The 20,279-nt window shown below is 36.7% G+C and overlaps 1 protein-coding gene across 9 annotated transcripts in view; it reads left to right on the top strand.

The window, feature by feature from the left end:
• The window catches only part of HDX (highly divergent homeobox), a 54,047-nt gene extending 35,672 nt beyond the window's left edge, over positions 1-18,375 (top strand). For 7 of the 9 annotated variants that reach the window (XM_064518285.1, XM_064518284.1, XM_064518283.1 and 4 more), the window contains 5 exons: positions 5,587-5,794; positions 9,242-9,321; positions 12,273-12,356; positions 16,463-16,585; positions 17,613-18,375. In XM_064518285.1, coding sequence (XP_064374355.1) covers positions 5,587-5,794; positions 9,242-9,321; positions 12,273-12,356; positions 16,463-16,585; positions 17,613-17,738 — 621 coding nt within the window. In that variant the 3' untranslated portion in view covers positions 17,739-18,375. Of the gene's footprint in view, positions 1-5,586; positions 5,795-7,064; positions 7,205-9,241; positions 9,322-9,908; positions 9,967-12,272; positions 12,357-16,462; positions 16,586-17,612 lie in introns of those variants that run through there. The other 2 variants (XM_064518286.1, XR_003259363.2) reach the window with 2 other exon arrangements.
• The last annotated feature ends 1,904 nt before the right edge of the window (positions 18,376-20,279 follow it).

The raw sequence follows: 20,279 nt of genomic DNA, 5'->3' as shown, positions 1-20,279 counted from the left end.
TGTTATGATCAAGGTACAAAGCCCTTCTAAAGGTACAGGGAAGATACGTTTCATTAATGCTTATAGGGGAAAAATAACTGTAAGCATGTGAAAGAATGTTGCAAAATAGGAAAATAATATTTTCAGATGCTGTCTTGAAGCCAAGTGGGGATGGAATAGAGGGCAAAAGATAGTGAAGGATGCTGGGTTGCTGGAACTTGATAGTCCATACAAGTGGTGTTGATGAAGCATTCTTTTAGGGTGATACAGGACTGATGTAGACAATGTGATTCCTTAGAACCATTTCACATCATCTGTTGCGGAGGTTGGGGAGTTCAGTACAGTGTCCATTGTAGCCACTGGTATGCACAGCTACCAGGCATATATTGTCTCTCTAAAACTATGGGTGCCTCATTCGTTCAAAGTGCTTCCATTCCTCAATAAATAGTCTGACTGTCTTTTTAGTCAGGATAATCTGTGTTTCTGAAAGATGTTATTAGAGTCTTACTTTCCCACCATAATGGAAATAACAATTGTGACTAGTGCTTTCAACCTTTGTCCTCTTTTTCCACCTCTTTCTTTTGACATTACTGTGAAAGTGGAACTGGGAGCCCTTATTTTAAACTCTCCTTTTGTGGAGATATTTCTGGGGAAATGGTATATTTAAAATGGCACCAAAGTTGGTTTCACTATTAAACACTAATTCGGCTATTTACTTGTTTGTTTTCCTAAGCAGATGTGAATTACAGAAAAACAAAATTGCACTTTTCTGGAAGCTGAAAAGAATTATTTTTTTCCATGTAGGTAATAAAGTTTCTCCGTATTTTTCCAGGCTCTTCAATTTGTTTTCTGAAGGGTGAAGCTGTTCCCACTTTGATATAATACTTTATTCACAGGACAGTAAGACTAACACCACTGCTTGGCTTCCCTTAATTTGTTCCTTTAAGAATATCCTTGCTGACACATACAGGATGACAGTATGAAGTTCTATAAACACCTTTCAAGTACCTGCTTCAAATGCTGTTTTCTTCAGGGCAGGTGCCCAGTTTGTATTGGACTCAGATGAACTTCTCGAGACTCCATGGCATGATCTCTAATAGAATTCACACGTATGCACATTTTTTCTTTATAGAAACTGGTGGTGTTGCCAGTATCTGTCCTACTTCTGCCTCTGAGTCCTCTATATGACAGACTTGGAAAAATTATAGAGAACTAGGTTGGAGGTTGGTCCTGCATGATGCTATGCTATCTTTTTGGCCTGTAAAGGCTGAATTTACACTACACTGCTGATGTATTCTTCAGTGCTTCCTGTTGACTTGTTTCTAAGACATGTTGTGCGTGTCCCAGCTGTGGGGAAGATATTTTCCATAATATGCTCTACATTATCCATCCTAAATCTGTCTTGAGATCTAGATAGGCACACCGTATTATGCTTTTCTCCTTATCTGACACCCTGGATATTCTTTGGAAGGAAACCACTATGTCTGGATATTAGTGTGTGGCGTGGTCCCTTTCTAATAAGGAGTCAGGACACAGCCGTGATGCAGTTAGCAGTGAGGCCTTAGTGAACCACAGAGCATCTCTGCCTTATGCTGTATGCTCAGCGAAAAAGAGTTGGACCAAAGGGACACTGGGGGAGGAATTTCTCCACTTTCAATACATGTTGCCTTTGTGTATTTTACTGTACTTTGAATTCCAGACAGTGTACAACTAGCAACTGTTGCTCCATTTGTGATGTAACAAAATATATAACTATTTTACATAGATATTTTTACATATTAAATCACTTGTTTTTAATTCAATTCAGTATACTTCCCCATTCTTCTCGTCATAGCTTTTTAATGAAAACGCGTGATTTGTCCAGACAAGTGTTGCTTTTCCAAAAGTACCAAGACTTATCTTTATGATCTCTTACTTCCTTAAAATGTCTCTAGTACAAAGAATATATTAAATCTGTTTTCTTATCTCAAAGAAAGATGTTTACCACCATGAACAGTTCCACTGGATTTGATCTTTTAAGGTCGAACAGGGCATTTTGTTCCATGGCTTTGATACTTGTAGTAGTAGAGCAGATTTGCAAAGTGACTGCTGGTTGCACATCATGCACGTTTCCACCCCCAGGTGTTTTTCATATGTTCCCAAGACACAAAAAGAGGGAAGGAAAAAGAAAAAAGACTATCACTTTTAAATATGTGAACACTGGCTAATATTTCATTAAACTTGCAATATTCCTTATATTTGCATTATAATTATTGCTGATTATATTTTTGGGAGCTTTTTTGTACTTAAACTTGTTTTGTTCTCTTGGCTAATTTTATTCTTTCATACCGAAAGTGTGTCTGAAAGGCGAGCGGAACAGCCTTCAGTGAGACATTTGGGGACAGGGTGACAACTATCAAGCACCTCAAATATTTGAGTGTGTGGGTTTTTCGTGTGGGGGGGGTTTTCTTTTGTTTGGGTTTTGGTTTTTTTTTTGTTTTTTGTTTTTTTGTTTTTTGTTTTTTTTTTACAGAGCATAAAGCTTTTATACAGAATAGCTGTAGTGCTACTCTTAACAACCCTATCCACAGGCTAGAGCATATCCTCCTTTTTCCCCGCAGCCCATCAGATACAATTTGGAATATTTAAGGTAGTGCTTAAATCTGAGTTCATTAACAGATGAATCAGTTGAAGCAGAATGGCCACTCATTTTGCACAGCTGATTAATTACTCTTGCTGTTGGGGGCTCTAGGCCTACTGTAGATGCAAGTTATGATGGAGAGAGAGTCATTGAAAAAATAACTCAAGATATTCAATCTTTATTTTTCCCCTGAAGCAGTGTTTCTGAAGGTTGCAACCTAGAATCTTTCTTGCAAATTGACACCCTAACCTCAGTATCTGGAGAGCTGTAATCATGCTTTTTAAGTGGCTCCTTGCCAGTCCACTTACTTACTAGCTGCCTCAGGACAGTCATCAGCTGATTCCTTCTGCTGGACTCCAGCCTTTCATCCCTAACTGTTGCTGGTCATCTGTTTAGTTGAAGCTGGGGAAGTTGTTGCTGAGTTCGTTATTACAAGCTGGTATAAGTAGGTTTAATGAGTCTGATCACGTGTGCTTTATGGATGTTGCTTGATGTTTTTAAGGAGGTAAAATTCTAGGGATATCATTAGGATTATTTAGTTGTTTTCCTACAAAGAAATACTAATTTGTCTATTTACTTGTTCTTACATCTATCATTGTACTGCCCCAGAACATTCACTATAAAGTGTGGTGTATACTATATAGAAGCTTATAGAAGCTTAAAACTTTTCTTTCCTGTTTTAGTTTGGGATGCTATAAAATATATATTCATGAATCTTATATGACACATTCAGTATGTTGAATGAGAGACTTATTTTCTGCTTTAAATGGTATGTAAAAATACAAGTAAGGTCTGCCTTGTCCGGGTCCCTGAATTTCTTTTAATAATATGAAACAGATTTGCTCTTAGAGTTCTTAGCACTTTATTGCCACTATAAAATTATGAGCAAATCTAAAGAATAGCAATATACTGTTGAAGAAAAGGAACACAAGTCTGGAAGAGGCTACTCGTGTGGCGCCCACCCCCCACCAATGGTATATAATGTTCAAAAATCCCTACTTAGCTCTTGGGAAAAATCAGAGATCTGGAAAAGCAAATACCATCCAACAAAAATGTTTTGCCAAAAATAGTATTAAGCATGTCCTCTTTTAACTGGCAAAAAAGCCATTTTGTTTGGCCTAAACTTTTTTTTTCCTTTTTCAAGGTTGGCACAGCATGAAACTATCTTTAATAGTTGGGACTGCTGTTAATATTTCTTAAAATTTCTATTTGATAATCAAGATATAAACAAAATTGTAATCTTTTGTACTAACCTTTTCCATGCTACTCATCTATCAGAACTGTATTTAGAGGAAGTGGAATGGGGAGGAGGAGAATTGCAGGTATTTCTGAAGGAAGGACAGAAGTAGTGTTGCCTTGTACATTTCTAAAGAAAAACTTCCTAGAATATTTTAGTGTGTTTGGCAAACTCTACTGGACTGGAGACCTTATGATAGCGATGTGCATTTTACCATGTCCTGATCATATGCTTTCAAAAATAGCAGTTGGCTATGCTTTCTAGAGATAGCTTTGATTTTTTTAATGATCCACAAATTCTAGCACTTAGCATGCTTCAGAACGTAGTAAATGGCCGTGCTGTGCCTGCAGTAATCATGTCTGTAATCATCACAGTAATTAAGTATACTGTGTATGGTTATAGTTTATATGGGCAAATTGCATAATTATCATTCCCGGGCCAGTATGTGGTCAGGTCTTGGAACAAGGAGAAAGGTCCCACTTGTACTTTTAGTGATGCTCCTATTGGTGTTCTTGATGTTGTGCAAGGGGGTGGAGAGCTGGGTCAAGAAGACTGGAAATTAAGAGAGGGCAAAGAAATTGATTCCTGGCTCTGAGAAAGACTTTTGGATGCCAGTGAAGAACTGACTTTGATGGAACAAAGTGTCTGGGGACAAGAGCTGTTGAGTAGAATAGAAATTGGACAAGAGGTCAAAAGACTGAGTAATGCAAGGGAAGAGAGAGTTAAGAGGTGAAGAGTTGCAGACAACTCTTAGTCCTTTGTGTTAAACTCTATTTTTCAGCTTTAATAATTCTTAGCGTGGGTTTTTCTTTATAATTCATCAAAGAAAGGAAGTCAATTGCCAGTTACACAGCTCCACTTGGAGAATTTTGAATGTAATTTTTTTCTTTTTTGCAAAGAGTGTCAGGTTTTTTTATTGTAAAATGAACTTAAAGCATCAATACCCATCTGGCTATGAGTGACTTTCCAAATTCCTTGATCCTGGACCTGTTCCATCTCCCACCACTGTTTACAGTATGCTCTTATACCTTACTGCAAGCAGTACTTCTTAAAGACTCATCTTCCATCCAAAGACGACTGAAGGATAATACTACTCTGAACTTGCTTATTTCTCCCAAGTTACGTTTCCTCTGCAAAGTAGAGTGATGTAAAGCTACCACCTCCAGCAATTTGTGCTTTAGGAAATCCTAGAACAGGTTGACTGTGTGGGTTGCTGGATGCTTTAGTTGCCTAGTGGAACCTGGATTAAGGAATTTACATTTAATTCATAGAATAGGCTGGGAGGGACATCACAAGGTCATCTAGTCCAACTCATGAGCAAAGTTAGGCTAGATTGCTCAGGACCTTGTTCAGTAAAATTCTGCGTATCTCCAAAGTTGGAGATTCCACAACTTCTGTGGACAAACTGTTCTAATGCTTAATGCCCCTTACTGTGAAGCATGCCATTATTTTTTTTCTCCCCTAAATTCCAGTCAGAATTTCCCTTGCTGCAACTTATGACTGTTACTTCTTTTCCTTTTGCTCTACAGCCTCTTAACCTTCCCTTTTCCCCTGTACTGGAGGACTGAAACTGGACATAGTATTCCAGAAAGCAGCCTCATGAGTGTCAAATACAGGGGAATAATCACCTGCCCTGAACTGCTGGCTACACTCTTGTTCCTATAGTATAGATATGCTAATTTCACTTGGTTGTGGGCCTGTTGCTTTTGTTATAGTTTCTGATATCATTCATGTTTATTTCTCTTACAAGACGTGGATTGGGAATCGAAGACGGAAATATCGTTTAATGGGGATTGAGGTCCCACCCCCTAGAGGAGGTCCTGCTGATTTCTCTGATCAATCTGAATTTGTTTCTAAATCAGCACTTAATCCAGGAGAGGAAACTGCTACTGAAGTGGGGGATGATAATGATAGGAATGATGAAGTATCAATCTGCTTATCTGAAGGAAGCTCACAAGGTATTTGAAAATGCAGTTCCTACTGTGCCTATATTTTTACTTTTTTGCAGTTTGCATGCTTTGGATTCTCTGTTGTACACATTCAACAATGTCTGAAAGTGTGTCTAACAGTTGCAAATTATCTATCTTGGCTATGCTGAAGGTACAGTTTGGTCTCTTTTTTTCTACCTCTTTCTGTGTGAAATACGTTGGTTTGTTATCAGAAAGCTTGCAGAAACTTTGCATTGCAAAACCTCTGTTTTTGCTAGATTCATCAGAAGCTGCTTGACAAGTTCATAATATTTTGGTACAACTGACAGATGAACAGAAAGTAGAAATGTGTAAACCTCGTTTCCCTAAGAAACCAGGTTTAAAAGATGCTCTTAGTTAACTTGCCAGTTGTACTCAGCTTCAATATCTATTCCCATTAGCCTAATCGTATCAAAAATTTTTGTCTAAATAAGCACTAATGTGACAGAACCTGCTTGCTTTGAGCTAACCAGAGCTGTGTAGTTGCGGTTTTCATGATACTAAACCCATGCTGATGAGACATGTTCAAAAGATGTTAGCTGAAACCTGGTGTCACACTAGAACAGCTTCCAGTGTGTCAGAACCCAGTAGAACTTACTGCCATTAAGCTGTGTGAGATATGTATGTGGTCTTCAGCGGGCAAATACCAATCAGTAGAAAAGATCAAAGTTGGTAGCAGTGGACTGCTCAGAAAGCCTCAGAACTGCACGTGCAGGGTGCATGCATGTTATCACTCTAGATCATGAATTGTATTGAGAAGTGTCTTGAACTTAATCCCCTTGTACTCTACCTCATAGAACTGCATGACCATATTAAATCACTCTCCCTCCCTTCCTTCCCCCCGCTTTCCCTCCCTCCCTCCCCGCTGCCCCTCTTGCTCATGCATGCTCTCTCTCTCTGTCTTTACATTAATACTCTGGGCCTAAGGCAGATGAGCTGCCACTCTGCACATTTCACTAGCTTCACAAGCTCAACTAATTGCTCCCAGTGCTTCTGATTAGAAGAGATCAATAAAACCTTTGCTTTCTAAACTAAAAGAAAGTCTGACCTAGTGCATGCTATTTCAACTTAGCATGCCAGACTTGATCTTGTCATTTTGTTTGAACAACTTAAAGAACTAGAAAAATGGAGAATTGCTGGGAGTGAATTTGTGATAGCTTTGTCAGATTCTACTGTGAAGGGAAAAAGATGATAAAGAAATGCGTCAAATGATTGAAAGCCAAGTGAGATGCAGAATCTGAGTGTCTCTGATTTGCCCAAGGTGTGGAAGAAGGAACTGATTTAATAAGATCTGTCTTAAAAGAAAATGGTGCTGGGGGAAGAATCTGAATTCTCTGCAGCTTAAAGTGAAGAACACCACGTTTATTGAACTAGGCTTTCTCAGGATAGAGCTGTAAGACTGTGAGTAGATGATTATAATCAAAGTTTAAGCGAGTGCAAAAAGACTATAGTTTTCCCTTAATGTCCAAGAATCCCTCTTTCGTTCTTTATTCTAACACAAGAATTGTTTCTGTTAACTTCCACAGTTCCATGTGGTAGGTTTTATTACTACAGCTCAGTTGATTTTGAGCTTCCTGGAAGACACTTCCGCCAACAGTCATGTTTACTATTCAGTCATGGAAATGTGACTGTTCGTAAACTTTGAGAACTTTAACTGTTGGTCCTAACAAAAGAACTCGCCAAACTCTCAAAGATAGAAAAAGATATTCTTAGTCACCTAACTAGAGAGGAAGTGTTGATGGCAGCTGCTTTTTAAAAGTAGTGCATAAATTCAAAAAAGCTATAGTCTGATGTAAAGTCGAGCATTAAGTTTCTCTAGTAACATTAGCTTGCCTTTTTTAAAGCTATGTTAATTGAATCCATAGTGTGTGCAGATGGATACAGCTCTATGGAGGCCATTATAGCTGTGCCAGTTTATATTAGCTGAGGATGAGCATTTAAAGAGTTTAAAGTGCTGTAGGGAGTTGGATTCAATAGTCAAATGAACAAAATGGTGACTGTCAAGGTTACAGAGTGATTGATGGTTTAAATATTCTTTGGTTTCACTTGAGCATGCTTCTTAGATGACTTTCATTCCTCTGAGTGGAATGATGTGGTCTTATATTGCTGCCTGTTATTACAGTTCTCCCTTTTGGACCCATTTGCTTTTGGTACTAGCAGAAATTTTCTTCTGACGTTGCAGCCAGTACAGATTAAATTTACTTGAAACTACTTTAAATAAAGTTTCTTCAGTTAGAGGTATTTAATAGAAAAGTTATTTAAAATGATAAAATTCTCTGTAAAGCTAGTCTGACGCAAATATTACCCATGCTTTGCAAATGTTGGATAACTCCAGTTAAATCTTGTTACCTCTGTGTTTGTTTGGAAGAGGCTCCCACCTGCACCATTATCTGCCCTCTCTTTTAGTAACCTACCTGAACAGCTATTGTCCATTCACTATACCTCCTTTCCTCTTTAGGTATGGCAGCTTGACTGCTTGTCCCTTTTTATGCAAGCTCTGCCCTTTGCAGAATACACTACAGAAAGTAGTGTTTCCAGTTAATAGCCTAGTGTCATTAACACCATTGAAATTTTTAATCATAACTATCTTGCCTTTGTGTTTTGGTTTATTTCTTGTTTTGCTATTTCTATCAACCACTTTCTTCTTGATAGTATTCTAAATGTGGAACATTAAATCTTGGAAAGGGACTTAATCACAGGAATCAATACACATACATTTCTCATTTTTTCATGTTGGCCATAGTTCAGGGATAATGGAATTGTGTAGCACTTATGGTTGAGACTTAGGAATAAGATCTGCTGTGTTTTCAAGTGTGTGCTTTGCTGATACATGTAAAGGAGAAGATTAGATTCACTAGGAGGAAACATTTTACCATATGAGAATAAAATAATTATCTGCTTGATCAGTTTTCTGTTCAAAAGTAGTCAGTGCCTACAAGGAGGAGGTGGGATTCTGGTACATAGTCTATAATTACGAGGCAAGCTGGATTTTTCATGTAATAATTTACTGAAAAAAAAATGCTTCTTTCCAATTAAATGAGGCAGAATATGGCTTGAAACCAAGGCAGTAGAGATTTTGAACGCGAATGTGTTTAATCGGGAAAGTTCTAGGTAAGTCTGGTGTGAAACTTTATTTCCTTTGAATATTGCAAGCTGAAGCTAAAAATAGGAAAGCCTTAGTGCAGGTTGCACAAGAGTAACTGATAGACTTGTTTTTCCCTGTCTTTCCAAGTTTAAGGTTGTCCTAACTTTGGCCTGAAATACTGGTGATGTGATGTCGTCTTTATTAAGATATGCAGTATTTTTTTATGAATAGACACTGATGATATGACTTTGCTTTTGTATATAGCAGATGTGACATATTTAGTGGAAAAGACTAGTAATGTTCCTCAAGCATGAAATTTGAATGAAATCTGAAAAACTAATTTATTTCTGCAGAAGAGACAAGTGATACTCTTCAAAATGAAGAAATCTGTCACAAAGAAGATGACCAGAATCCAGTATCTACTGATAATGTGGTGTGTATACTTTTCCTGTTCTAGTTATATGACCTCCTTAATTGTTGATGTTGTTATTGTCCAGCACTAGTGTTTTTCACTAGATGAAAGCTTCAGTTGAGTGTGCTGAGTCCTTCCTTATTGCTTGAGTACTACAAGAAGCTGGTTGTGGTGGAACTGTGCACATTCAATAGAAATTGAATAATACAGATTTTTCTGTATTATAACGACCCAGTGCTGTTCTTCTGGAGTGCAGAACACTCTGCTTAGGTAGCACTCTGTAAGTGCATATTGTAATAAAGCAGTAGGAATAAACAACAAAATAATAATAAAAAAGGATTTTCAGTAGCTTTGAGAAAGTCAGGTGTCTCTAGTGTTTCTTCTCTATAGCTAACCTTAGATCCGTGGGCTCAAGCCAGGGCTGGATATATAGTCTTCATTCCTATACTCTTGGCAGGGCATTATTTAGAAGTTTATTATTTTCTCACATGCATTCACTTTGAGTCGAACACAGTTCTTGCTGTTTTTATTTGACTGCAATAAGAACAAGGAAGGAAAGACAGAAGGAGGAGTCATGGCAAATAATGTAATATGTCCCCTTTGTTTAGCCTGTCTTCTCTCAAATTAGAAGAAAGGAGAGGAGGAAGAGGAGAGAAGACCTAAGTGGTAGGGTAATTTTTATCTTAAAAAGTTATCTGGAGAATGAACAGGTGATGGTTCCAGTTCCCAATTAGACTCTTCTAATTCAGTTAGAGGTTAAACTGCAGTAGCTCAGACCATGACTAAAACATTAGTTTTATAATCATCACCTATAGTCTGAAATGGGAAAGTGAACAGGAGATTTCCTTCCCTTTATAAATAAAGAGAGAATGTTTTATTTCTTTTTTTTTTTTTTTTTTTTTTTAATATATGATCACCTTTTGTGTAAACTAAAATTCCAGGGCTGTATTTCTTCTGGTTAGCCTAAAAAGAATGGCTGTCCTTTTCCATTCTTTTTAACCTGATGGCCTGCTGTGACCTTAGAAGGAATAACTCTCGAGTTTCAGGCGGATGTATTTACCATGGAGATGCAGAATGTAATGTGAAAAGGTCTGCAAAGATGATGCCCAACAATGAATCGGTTCTCCGGTTTACCTTAACCCCCAACATTATATAATTTGATATAATGAGGAAAAAAACAAAACAAGTAGTTTTTCATATCATGTTCTGAAAATTCTGTAACAAAATTTTAAAAAGTATGCTGTTAAAATTGGACTAAGACACAGTGGACTTGCATAAGAGATACAGTTTTTATTTGATATTCTAATCTATTTATCCTTTGCTATCTTAAAATATAGAATTGTAAGGAGGACAGAGTTGAATGTTTGGCATTTATTTAGAGGCTCTTTTCTTCACACTGAGTCTAAAATCAAAAATGTGTTTAAATCACAGTGCTAGTATATGATAACAGCAGACCTTTGTGACATTAAGCCTTTGAAATGTTACCACTTCAGCTGTGTCGTCAGACACTGAAGCACAGAAAATGTGGTTTATACTCCTTACCTTCAACATGTGCTCATTAGCTAAGTGGGTACTGCTACTGAGAAAGTGTTAACATGTCTGTAAGGATTTTTCCTTGGAGGTTAGGAGGAAATTTCTGATGGGTGGTCTGCAGGCAAACAGAAGGACATATATATGTTGCAGAGAAGTAACCTCCTATTAAGTAACGCCTCAGGAACTAACCATTAATTTGTACTTCTGTCACTGTGGGCCCTTGCCTAAGTTGTATTAAGTAGTATATTAAATAGTATAATAAAATTGCTTTAACCTATTTACACAGTCTCATAAGTGTTTACAAGTGCTAGAATAGTGAAAGGTAGCATGAAACCCCCTTCTTATACTACCATTGCTTCTTTCTCAAAAATATAGTGAAATTTATAGTTTAATCCCTCTTAATTCTTGATAAAAATGCCAGTCTCTTACCACTATCTAATTCAAATTCATTCCATCTGTTTGCAATCTAACTTACATGTGGAAAAAAAAAAAAACCCTCATAGGTGCTCTAAAGATGTATAAATTTTGTGGTTTTTCCTATCAAAGTACATGTTAACATAATTCTCTCACATGCCAAGTTTTTTGTTATGGGGGGAAAAAAACAAAACACAAGTGCTAAGTAGTTTAAATGGAATGTTTTAAAAGCTGATATATGATTATAATGTATTTCCAAATTTTAAACAGCATTGAGGATGGCCTTTAGCATTGTATTTTAGATAGGTCTAGAAACCCAATAAAGCTCCTAAGAATTGTTGTGAATCAACTGAAAATATCCGTGTGTGTGTGTGTGTGTGTGTGTGTGTGTGTGTGTATATATATTTTTTCACACACAGATACACACACACTTTTGAAACTGTCTATCATACCAATGTCCTCTACTCTTCAGGGCATTTGACTTGCGCTATGGCCAAAGTAGACTAAAGGAGAGACTCTAATTTTTTTAGGCAAGGCGTAGGTCAGTTAGGACTTGCCAGTCATTTGCCATAATTGTTGATTTTTTTTTTTTTTCTCTCCTCCCCCATCTAATTCCAGAGGAAAAAACTTTCTTACTCTACTTGGCCCTCTAGGATATCTTCAACAAAAGGCTTATGGAATAAATGCAGGCTTCTGCAGGCTGTAATGAGATACGGTATGCAATTTAATTGCCAAAAGCTCAGTGACATGTAGCTCCTCCTCTGCAAACAGCCTGAGTCACCGTGGCAGGAACTGTCCCAGGTCTGCATATACACAGTTCCAGTTTGGAGTCTTCCTAGACCTCCTATGGCTAAGGTGCATGATTGCCATCTAATGGGGGCTCCGGAACTCAAAATTGCTCATGAGCAGGCAGAAAAAGCCCTGTTACCTTATTCTTTACATGTTAGTTTGAGATAAACATTGTTGTTTGTTGCTCTAATCTATAAATTAGAATATTTGGAATGAACCATCTACTTCTGTTTCAGAAAATAGAAATTATAGATGATGAAGAAAGTGATATGATAAGCAATTCTGAAGTGGATCAAATGAGTTCTCTCTTGGATTATAAGGTAAGTAATTTAGGCCATGAAATAGTAAGCAAGATAGCCCTTCACAAAAAATTCAAACAGGTTTATCTGTGAGGAATTGAGCACAGGAGTGTGGGAGCCTGGAACTCTTCTGCTCTCATCAGGCAGCCATGGTGCAGCACACTTTCCCTTCAGTCGCATGCCAAGCAGTCTCATCCCATGCAGTCAGTTTATCTGTGTTTCAACACAGAGGGAGGGAGGATAAGTCCCATTTCTACAGAGCAGCTACATTACTGTAAGTGTAGCCATCTGCAGCTCCCACCAAGTGTCCCGAACCAAAACAATTTATTTAGTGTCTAAAATGAAACTTTCACTCTGTGCCATAATTGTTTTCTGGAGTGTTATGGAATGCTTTTAAAATATGGTGTGATGCGGCCAGCTTTGGAAAGAAATAATAACAGCTGGAATCCTCTAACAAAGTAGGGTGAACTGAGAAAGTAGTGGCTCTAATATTGTAGTGCAGAACATAAGCATTGTAGCCTGCAGGACTGGTTGTAAGCAGTAGTTGTGGGAGGGAAGAAAAGCAGTTAGATACCTGACAGCCCATGTATTCTGTGAAATGGTAAAGGTTATGTGTGCGCTACTGGTCTCAGAGTTGCCAAGTTCTGTATTTTATTTTGAGCATGCTTTTAATTTATGTGGCTGACTTTCTTACTTACAAAATAGGCATATTCTGCTAATGATAATCAGGTACTGAAACAATAAATAGATTAGATTTTTCAGAACAAAAATTAATCCCTCAAGCAGTGTTTTCCTGGTAAGGGCAGTGCAGAATGAATATGGATAAGAGAATGACCTTTTCTTAATGTCACCTGTCACCAAACTGAAAGGCCCGTTGTGACAGCATGCCCTACAGAACCTTGTTTGTTGTTTTGTTGTTTGACATAAGTGATTGGTTTTTGTGGCTGTGCGTTTTCTGCATAAATCTGTATTCCATCTTTTACTGGACAAAATCCCTTGCTAAATAGGCAACTTGTAAGTTTACATCTGTAATAAATCCATTAAGCTGTTTTTTAATGAAAATATCTCCTTTCATGAAATACGCAAAGACCAGATTTTCAGCAAGCCTCAAAGTCGCAGCCCAGATATGTATCTCTTACTCTCAGAGCTGTTGTAACCTGAAGCAGTATGGTGATTTGTATTTTTTTTAAGGAATATCATTTTTTTTAATTAAAAAAGTACATGTTTATAGGCTTGTTAAAAATCTTTTGATTCATTGCATAGTGTCACTTTTTCATGGCAACTAAATTTGAATTTTAGCCAGTCTAGCAAATGTGAACGGGAATGTTGGAGCACAGTTCTATATTATAAAAATATTTTCATCATTGTTAAAATGAAATGCTAATTGGTAAGTTTGCTTTTGAAATTTGCTTCTGCAGTTGTTTGCTGCTACCAAAACCAGCCATCAAGGAATGTTTTATATTTTTCCCTGCCAACCTAATTAATCATATGGTTATATAGTCAAACCCAACTTACAGAGATTTTTTTAAATTTACTTTTAATTCTCATTTTCATACAATATGGATAGGGGAAATAGTGATAAAATATCCAGTCTTCTGTCAGAATACTGTAATGTATTCACCAGTACAAGAAACCTATACAAAATGGCTGCAAATCAGAATCTCAGATCTAGATTCTACATTTCCGCAATGAGGTTTTACAAGTACTCATGAAAACATTCACAGGAGATTTTTTTCCTTTTCCTTTTGTCCTTTCATTCTTCTAGTTTTGTCTTCTATGACAGGATTTCAGGTATACATGTGGACTACACTGGGGATTATAGGTGAGATCTTGTGCAACAGAGTACTGGAGTATGTTGGCACACAATTTACCACGGGATAAGCTAGGTCATAAACCTTAGCTTACAGTTTACTCTATATTGATTATTTTTAATTAAGCTGTCTTGAATTTACCAGGGGATATCAGAGACAAGCAAATGGAACACTTGATCATGAAGTAGCTGTGAGCCTAAATGCTTACTTTCTGTGACGATGTCTTTGTATATCCCTAACAATTTCTCTATATGTATGTTTTCATTATCTTATGGGGGATGTGCATTCAGTGCCATTATATAGATACCTTTTGCAAAAATGCATGGATGATTTTGATCTTGAAAAGCAAACTGTATATTTAGCTTACATGATCTTTGCAAAGGTGAATAACAAGAGAAAAATTTGCTTTAGAAATGCTAAATCTGTCATCAGTCTATCTTATACATCAGTCAGTTGATAAGTTTGAAGAAGAAGAGATATTTGGAATAAACTGAAGTACCAGATCTGAATTTTTAATCAAGAAGTTTATCCCCATATCAGGGAAGTCAACTTGCAAATACAGTGACATGTATTTATAGAAAGGTTGGAAATATGCCTTTTTGTCCACAATATACACACTGTTCATATTTCTCTGACAATACAGTTAGAAATCTTATACAAATAAACTATTTTTTGAAATGTTAATGTTTCTTCTGTTGCCGAAGCCAGGAAAAGGTAAAAGATCCAGTGATAACTTTGCTGCCTCTCCCTCACCTATTTATCAGTCCTGCTTTGGTATAAAGCTATGGGAAATTGGAAACCGAAACTGGGGGGAGAGGGGGGGGCGGGGAGGGGTGGAACACTAGCTCTTTCACATGTTATTTAATATCAGTCAAGCTGAAGACTTGTGTGTCTTACCTGAGATTTCAGCCCTGGGAGTGGATGGTACGATACATAGAAGTGCACTTCTGCATGTTAGCAGTGGCAGCAGAGGGATTTGGGATTGGCTCGGCAGCTGCGGAATTCCTAGTAATGAGTGGGTGACTTGGTTGCAGAGCAGGTCTGCCTTGGTTTGTGAGGCAGATGGACATTTCTTTCCCTAATTAGTCGGGGATAGTAAAGATTTCCTCTGTTAATGGTAATATCATGAGAGTGACTTCATAGACTTCCTTCTAATATGTACATAAAATTCTCAAGAAAATACTGGTCATGTCACATACACAGACAGTTAGAATACTGTTCAATAACATCCACAAAAACAATGGTGTCCTATGAGAGGAAACCTCTGAGTTGTATGGCTTTACATTTACCAGTATGAAGCACCTCCCTGCTGAGAATCCCAGCTACAGCATGTGTGGGTAGAAGTGATGGGGGCATCGGATAACCATCCTGGTCCTGGCAGAAATGTAGAGGTGGGGTAGGCAAGAGCTTGCATCCTAGGTGACATAAATTACTAATTAGGGTTCATACTATTTTATTATTTCCATGTAGGGATAGATTGCTAAAAATCAGAATGGTAAATATTTTATCAATACATCACTGAATGTGGGGAATAAATCTGAAACATCATTCTTCCAGATTTCCCATGTGACCTGATTATTTTCTACCACAAGTATATCCCTATTTTATAAATATATTCCCATTCTTTCTGTAACCTCAGGGATCCTGGGGAGGTTGGTGAGCTGACTCTTCAGAATACACATCAAACTCAGTTGTGCTAGAGGATGGTATATTTTAGTTTGGTGGCCTTGAGGAATTCTTAAGTTCTTTTCCCTGGTCTTAGTGTCAAGCTTCCTGCTGTAGTAAATGAATTTAGTTGCTGTCTTTTATAGTCAGCCTGCCATTTCAAGATTACTTCCGAGACCTAGCTTTTGTTTTTCTTTATTGTAAAACGGAATTGGAGGTCATCCTTATGGAATAAAAAGCAATGCTTTCGATGTTCATGTAAGCATTGGTTCAAGTCATTAATGCTTTAACGGTGCGCAGTAATTCTGAAATGCCTTGTCTGCATGTAACATGATTTGCTATTACATATGTCTTATTCAGGATCATGAAAAATGAATTGGCATATGCATCTTTTTAGGCATTGTAGATTTAGTGTGATGTTATTGGTGGTCCATCAAAAAACTCTATCCAAAATGTGCATGCATTGTTCCAGAATTCTACAATTCTAGAATTTTGGGCCTTATTTAATATTGTTTTTGCCAGAAATCGTAATAAGTTCATCACTCCTTTTAAGTAAAAATGTTTAGTTTTAATATAAGTATATCTAAATGTTATTGAAATGATTCAGTATTATTTATTATTTTCAGAACTTTATGTAACTTTCCCCCACAGAATGAAGAAGTCAGATTCATTGAAAATGAGTTGGAAAATCACAAACAGAAGTATTTTGAACTACAAACATTTACTCGCAGTTTGATACTTGCTATTAAATCAGATGATAAAGAACAGCAGCAGGTAGGTCTTGAAGTAGGCCTTAATGTCAGTGTTCTATCATTTTCTTGTTTCTCTTCCATAGTACCCAGAGGCTCAAATTATGATCAGAGCAGCATTGTGCTGATCGTCTTATGGACACAAGAAGAGTTGAACTTTAAACAAAAGATCTTGCAGTCTGAACAAACAACGTAGAAAAAGTGTTACCTTTACAAAGGGGGAACCAGTGCACCAGTGTACACTGAAGGAGTTTGACTTGTCTGTTGTAAAGTCTAAGACAGATCTGGTATAAAAGCCAGGTTTCTTCAGGTTTAGTAGACTGCCTTTAATACATAACTGCCCTTTTAAGAACTGTAAGTTGTTAGCATTTGTTTTAATACTTGCTTGGATTATGTCTTGTATGAATAATGTTTTCTGCTTTATTTGGGAAGGGGTTTTGTTGCTTCCTCCCCCCCCTCCCCCTTTACAATCTGCAGTTGGCCATATGTAAAAATAGGAACTATAACCTGCAATAAAGAAACTTAAGACATTTTACATTCAACCTAAATTTGGCTTAAAGTTTTTTTTTCATAAAACCACATGAACTGAATAAAAAGGAGGGAACTTGAAATCTCTGAGATAAAAATTGAAACAGCTTACGACTAATCTTGTGTGCAGAACTTAGTCCTATCTCCTGCACACTCAGTGTAGTATGATTATAAATATATTAAAGCCTTTGCATGTTAAAAATACTTGAGTAAAACAAGTGAATATAGAACACTTACTCTGTCCAGTATATGGGGAAAAAATGTTTTGAACTGTTTCCAACAAAACTTAAATAACTCTGGAGATTTGCTTTAAGACACTTCATATCCATCCTTAGTATGTTTCATGTTATCCTTAGTATGTTTACCCTTATCAATATCTATCAATACTGACCTGTCTTCTTTTTAGCTATCCTATATCAGCACTGACTAAAAAGCTTAAGAAAGTTCATTCACTATACGAAGACATTTGAACATTGACATAAAACATATAGCTAAGTACTGTATTTTAATATTTTTAATTATAGGCACTGCTGTCAGACTTACCTCCTGAATTAGAAGAAATGGATTTCAATCATGCATCCCCAGAGCCTGATGATACCTCATTCAGTCTGTCGTCTTTATCTGAGAAAAATGCCTCAGACAGTTTGTGATTGTTTTTTTTTTTTTTTATTGACAAGAAAAAAAAGACTGCCTAACATGTAGGTTTGAGAACAGCTTTTTGTTATCTAATGTTCTTCAATCAAAAAAAAAAAAAAAAAAGGCCTAAGGTGAGGTAGACCTTGCTGAAGGATGACCATAGTATGTAATAGCTGCAGTTTGCAATGACAAAAATTTGAAATGTTGTTTTTGGTAAATGAAAGAACTGTGTGAGGCAAGGTTTCATTTTTTTTGTAGAATAACTTCTGACTTTCCAGAATAACTCTTGCTCTGTAGCAAAGTCTCTTTGAGCAGGGGTCCAAGAGTGGAAAACACATGTCCTGTTACACACCCAAATAATTTTTTCTGAGTTGCTTGCTATATGAAACTCACTAGTCCTGTTTATTGTAGATTCCCCATCCCCAATTCTTACTCAGGTAGGTGGACTAAAAATTGGGAATCCATATACAAGAATGGGCTTTTTATGAATTGTCCTTGAACCTCTTTGGAAATCTGAAATTAAACTAAAGTGCTTTTCATTATGTGATTGCAAATTGTTGAATCTTCTGTTTTCTGACCAAAATAACTGACAAAAACTTTGAAAGGCTAACCAAATAATTTGAATTATCATCAATAAATTATTAATATACAGAGGCAGTCATTAAATTTTGTAACAAATTAGATTCATACTGTAAACTCGATAGCTACAGAATGTGACTTTCTGATATTCTCACCATAGCAATGGGATTACATATGTTTACACTACTATTTAAAGTTTTATGAATGTAGTTACAGGTTTTATTTGTCAAAGTCTGGATACTAAAGTTCTGTTCACTAAGTTTTAAGTATGAGTTACATATTTTTCCATAAAATTCTCTCCAGTTTTATCAAGACAGTGTCATAAAGCCACAGCTGTCATCGTGTCCCAAAAGGTTTTTGAGTGTTTCAGATTGAGCTTTGCAAAATCTTCTAAAAGTGACCTATTTTAGAAGTAGCCCATCTGACAAATTTTTTTTGGCCAAAACCATAATACACTTGTCATTTCTGAACTGTGAGCTTAATTGCAGGCAGTGGCTGAAATGAATTTACTTTTTCCCAGCAGTTGTTCACATTGAATCCCCTTACTCATCCGAATAAACAGATGTGCAGACACATTCACATAAACTTAGTAGGGCATGTAGGTGCATGCCTGTATTATTAATGCTTTATAACTTCTAATCTGAATATTCCTGCACAAGCATTTTTGAAACAGATACTCTTGGAATCTTGTATTAAGCCTGATCTTTCGGTTTTACACCAAGTAGTAATTTATTCTGAATCTTTATTCATGTAGTACAGTAAGTAATCCCATTAATTTCAGTGGGACTGTTCCGACTCTGGTTCTATCTGAACAAAAAAGCATCCTAATTAAAAAAGAAAAAATAGTGGAAGTCCAAGGCGTAGCTGAGAAAATTGAGTCTGTTGAAGGCAGGGGCAGGGGCGACAAAAAAAAAAAAGTTTAATAGTGGTCTAGTGATCACAGATGATTTTATTTCACTCATTCTGTTCTGTTCCTCCCTAATCGCTTATGCAGGTTTTTTCTTTTTATTATTTACAGTGAGCTTTGTTCTTTTAAGCTTTTTTTTAGCTGTTTCTGTGTTGTCATTGGGCATAGGGAGCTTTTAACAATATTGTTAAATGCCAGCTGCACAAAGGATAGTAATTTTGAAAGCTGTATAAAAAATTTTTTTCACAGTTCTGATTACTGCGCAATTCAGTTAATTCATAGTCCACAAAAAGTCTTCCCATGTATTCTACAGAATAACCCTACAGAAAGCAAGCTGTTGGGGCTGTGTTACAAGGCTAGGCATTAAAATGCAAAATAGAATCTGAAGAGATAGTAAAGGCACTCAGTGGTTACACAGCGTAAGCGGTAGGTTCCTCATCCCTCAGTACCTTAATTGAAATGTCACATTCTGACTGGCAGACACATCCTTATATCCTTGTTCAGAGGGGGAGCAGTATTTTACTTCTGCTGAAATGACCACCTATCTAAAATTACTTAAGGTTTGTGAGCAAAGATCACAGTACTATCCCTCAAATGTAAACTAGAGCTCAACTGCAGTTCTGTACCATCTCTGAAAAAATAATTTATAAAGGGTTTTCTATACTGGGTTAACAAGGCTTTCTATTACTGTTCTCTCAAGATAGGAAATCTGTGCCACTGACAATGAAGTCTCTTGTTTTCTGTGAGCTTTGCTGAAATTAAAAAAAAAAAAAAAAAAAAAAAACAAAAACAAAAAACTGTGATTTGCCGCTATTTGGATCCTATTTTCCTGCTGCTTCCACTTAAATTTCTGTGACAAAAGGCAGGATACTCTTAATGAGAGTTCTTGATTTCATGGTCAAGTTAGGTTACTGCAGTTCTTACCTTTTTACAAGACAATTGTCATTGTTGATAATAATCTGGTTTTTGTTCTGTCTTGCTTTTATTTCATATACCAAACAAATTGAGTGGATTCATTTTGAATGAACTGTCATGAGATTTAAACAATTATATAGGAGTCTCTTTGCTC

Source organism: Dromaius novaehollandiae, chromosome 11, assembly GCF_036370855.1.
Source record: "Dromaius novaehollandiae isolate bDroNov1 chromosome 11, bDroNov1.hap1, whole genome shotgun sequence".
In the NCBI taxonomy this organism is placed as follows: Eukaryota; Metazoa; Chordata; class Aves; order Casuariiformes; family Dromaiidae; genus Dromaius; species Dromaius novaehollandiae.
This window is presented reverse-complemented; position numbering and strand designations above follow the sequence as displayed.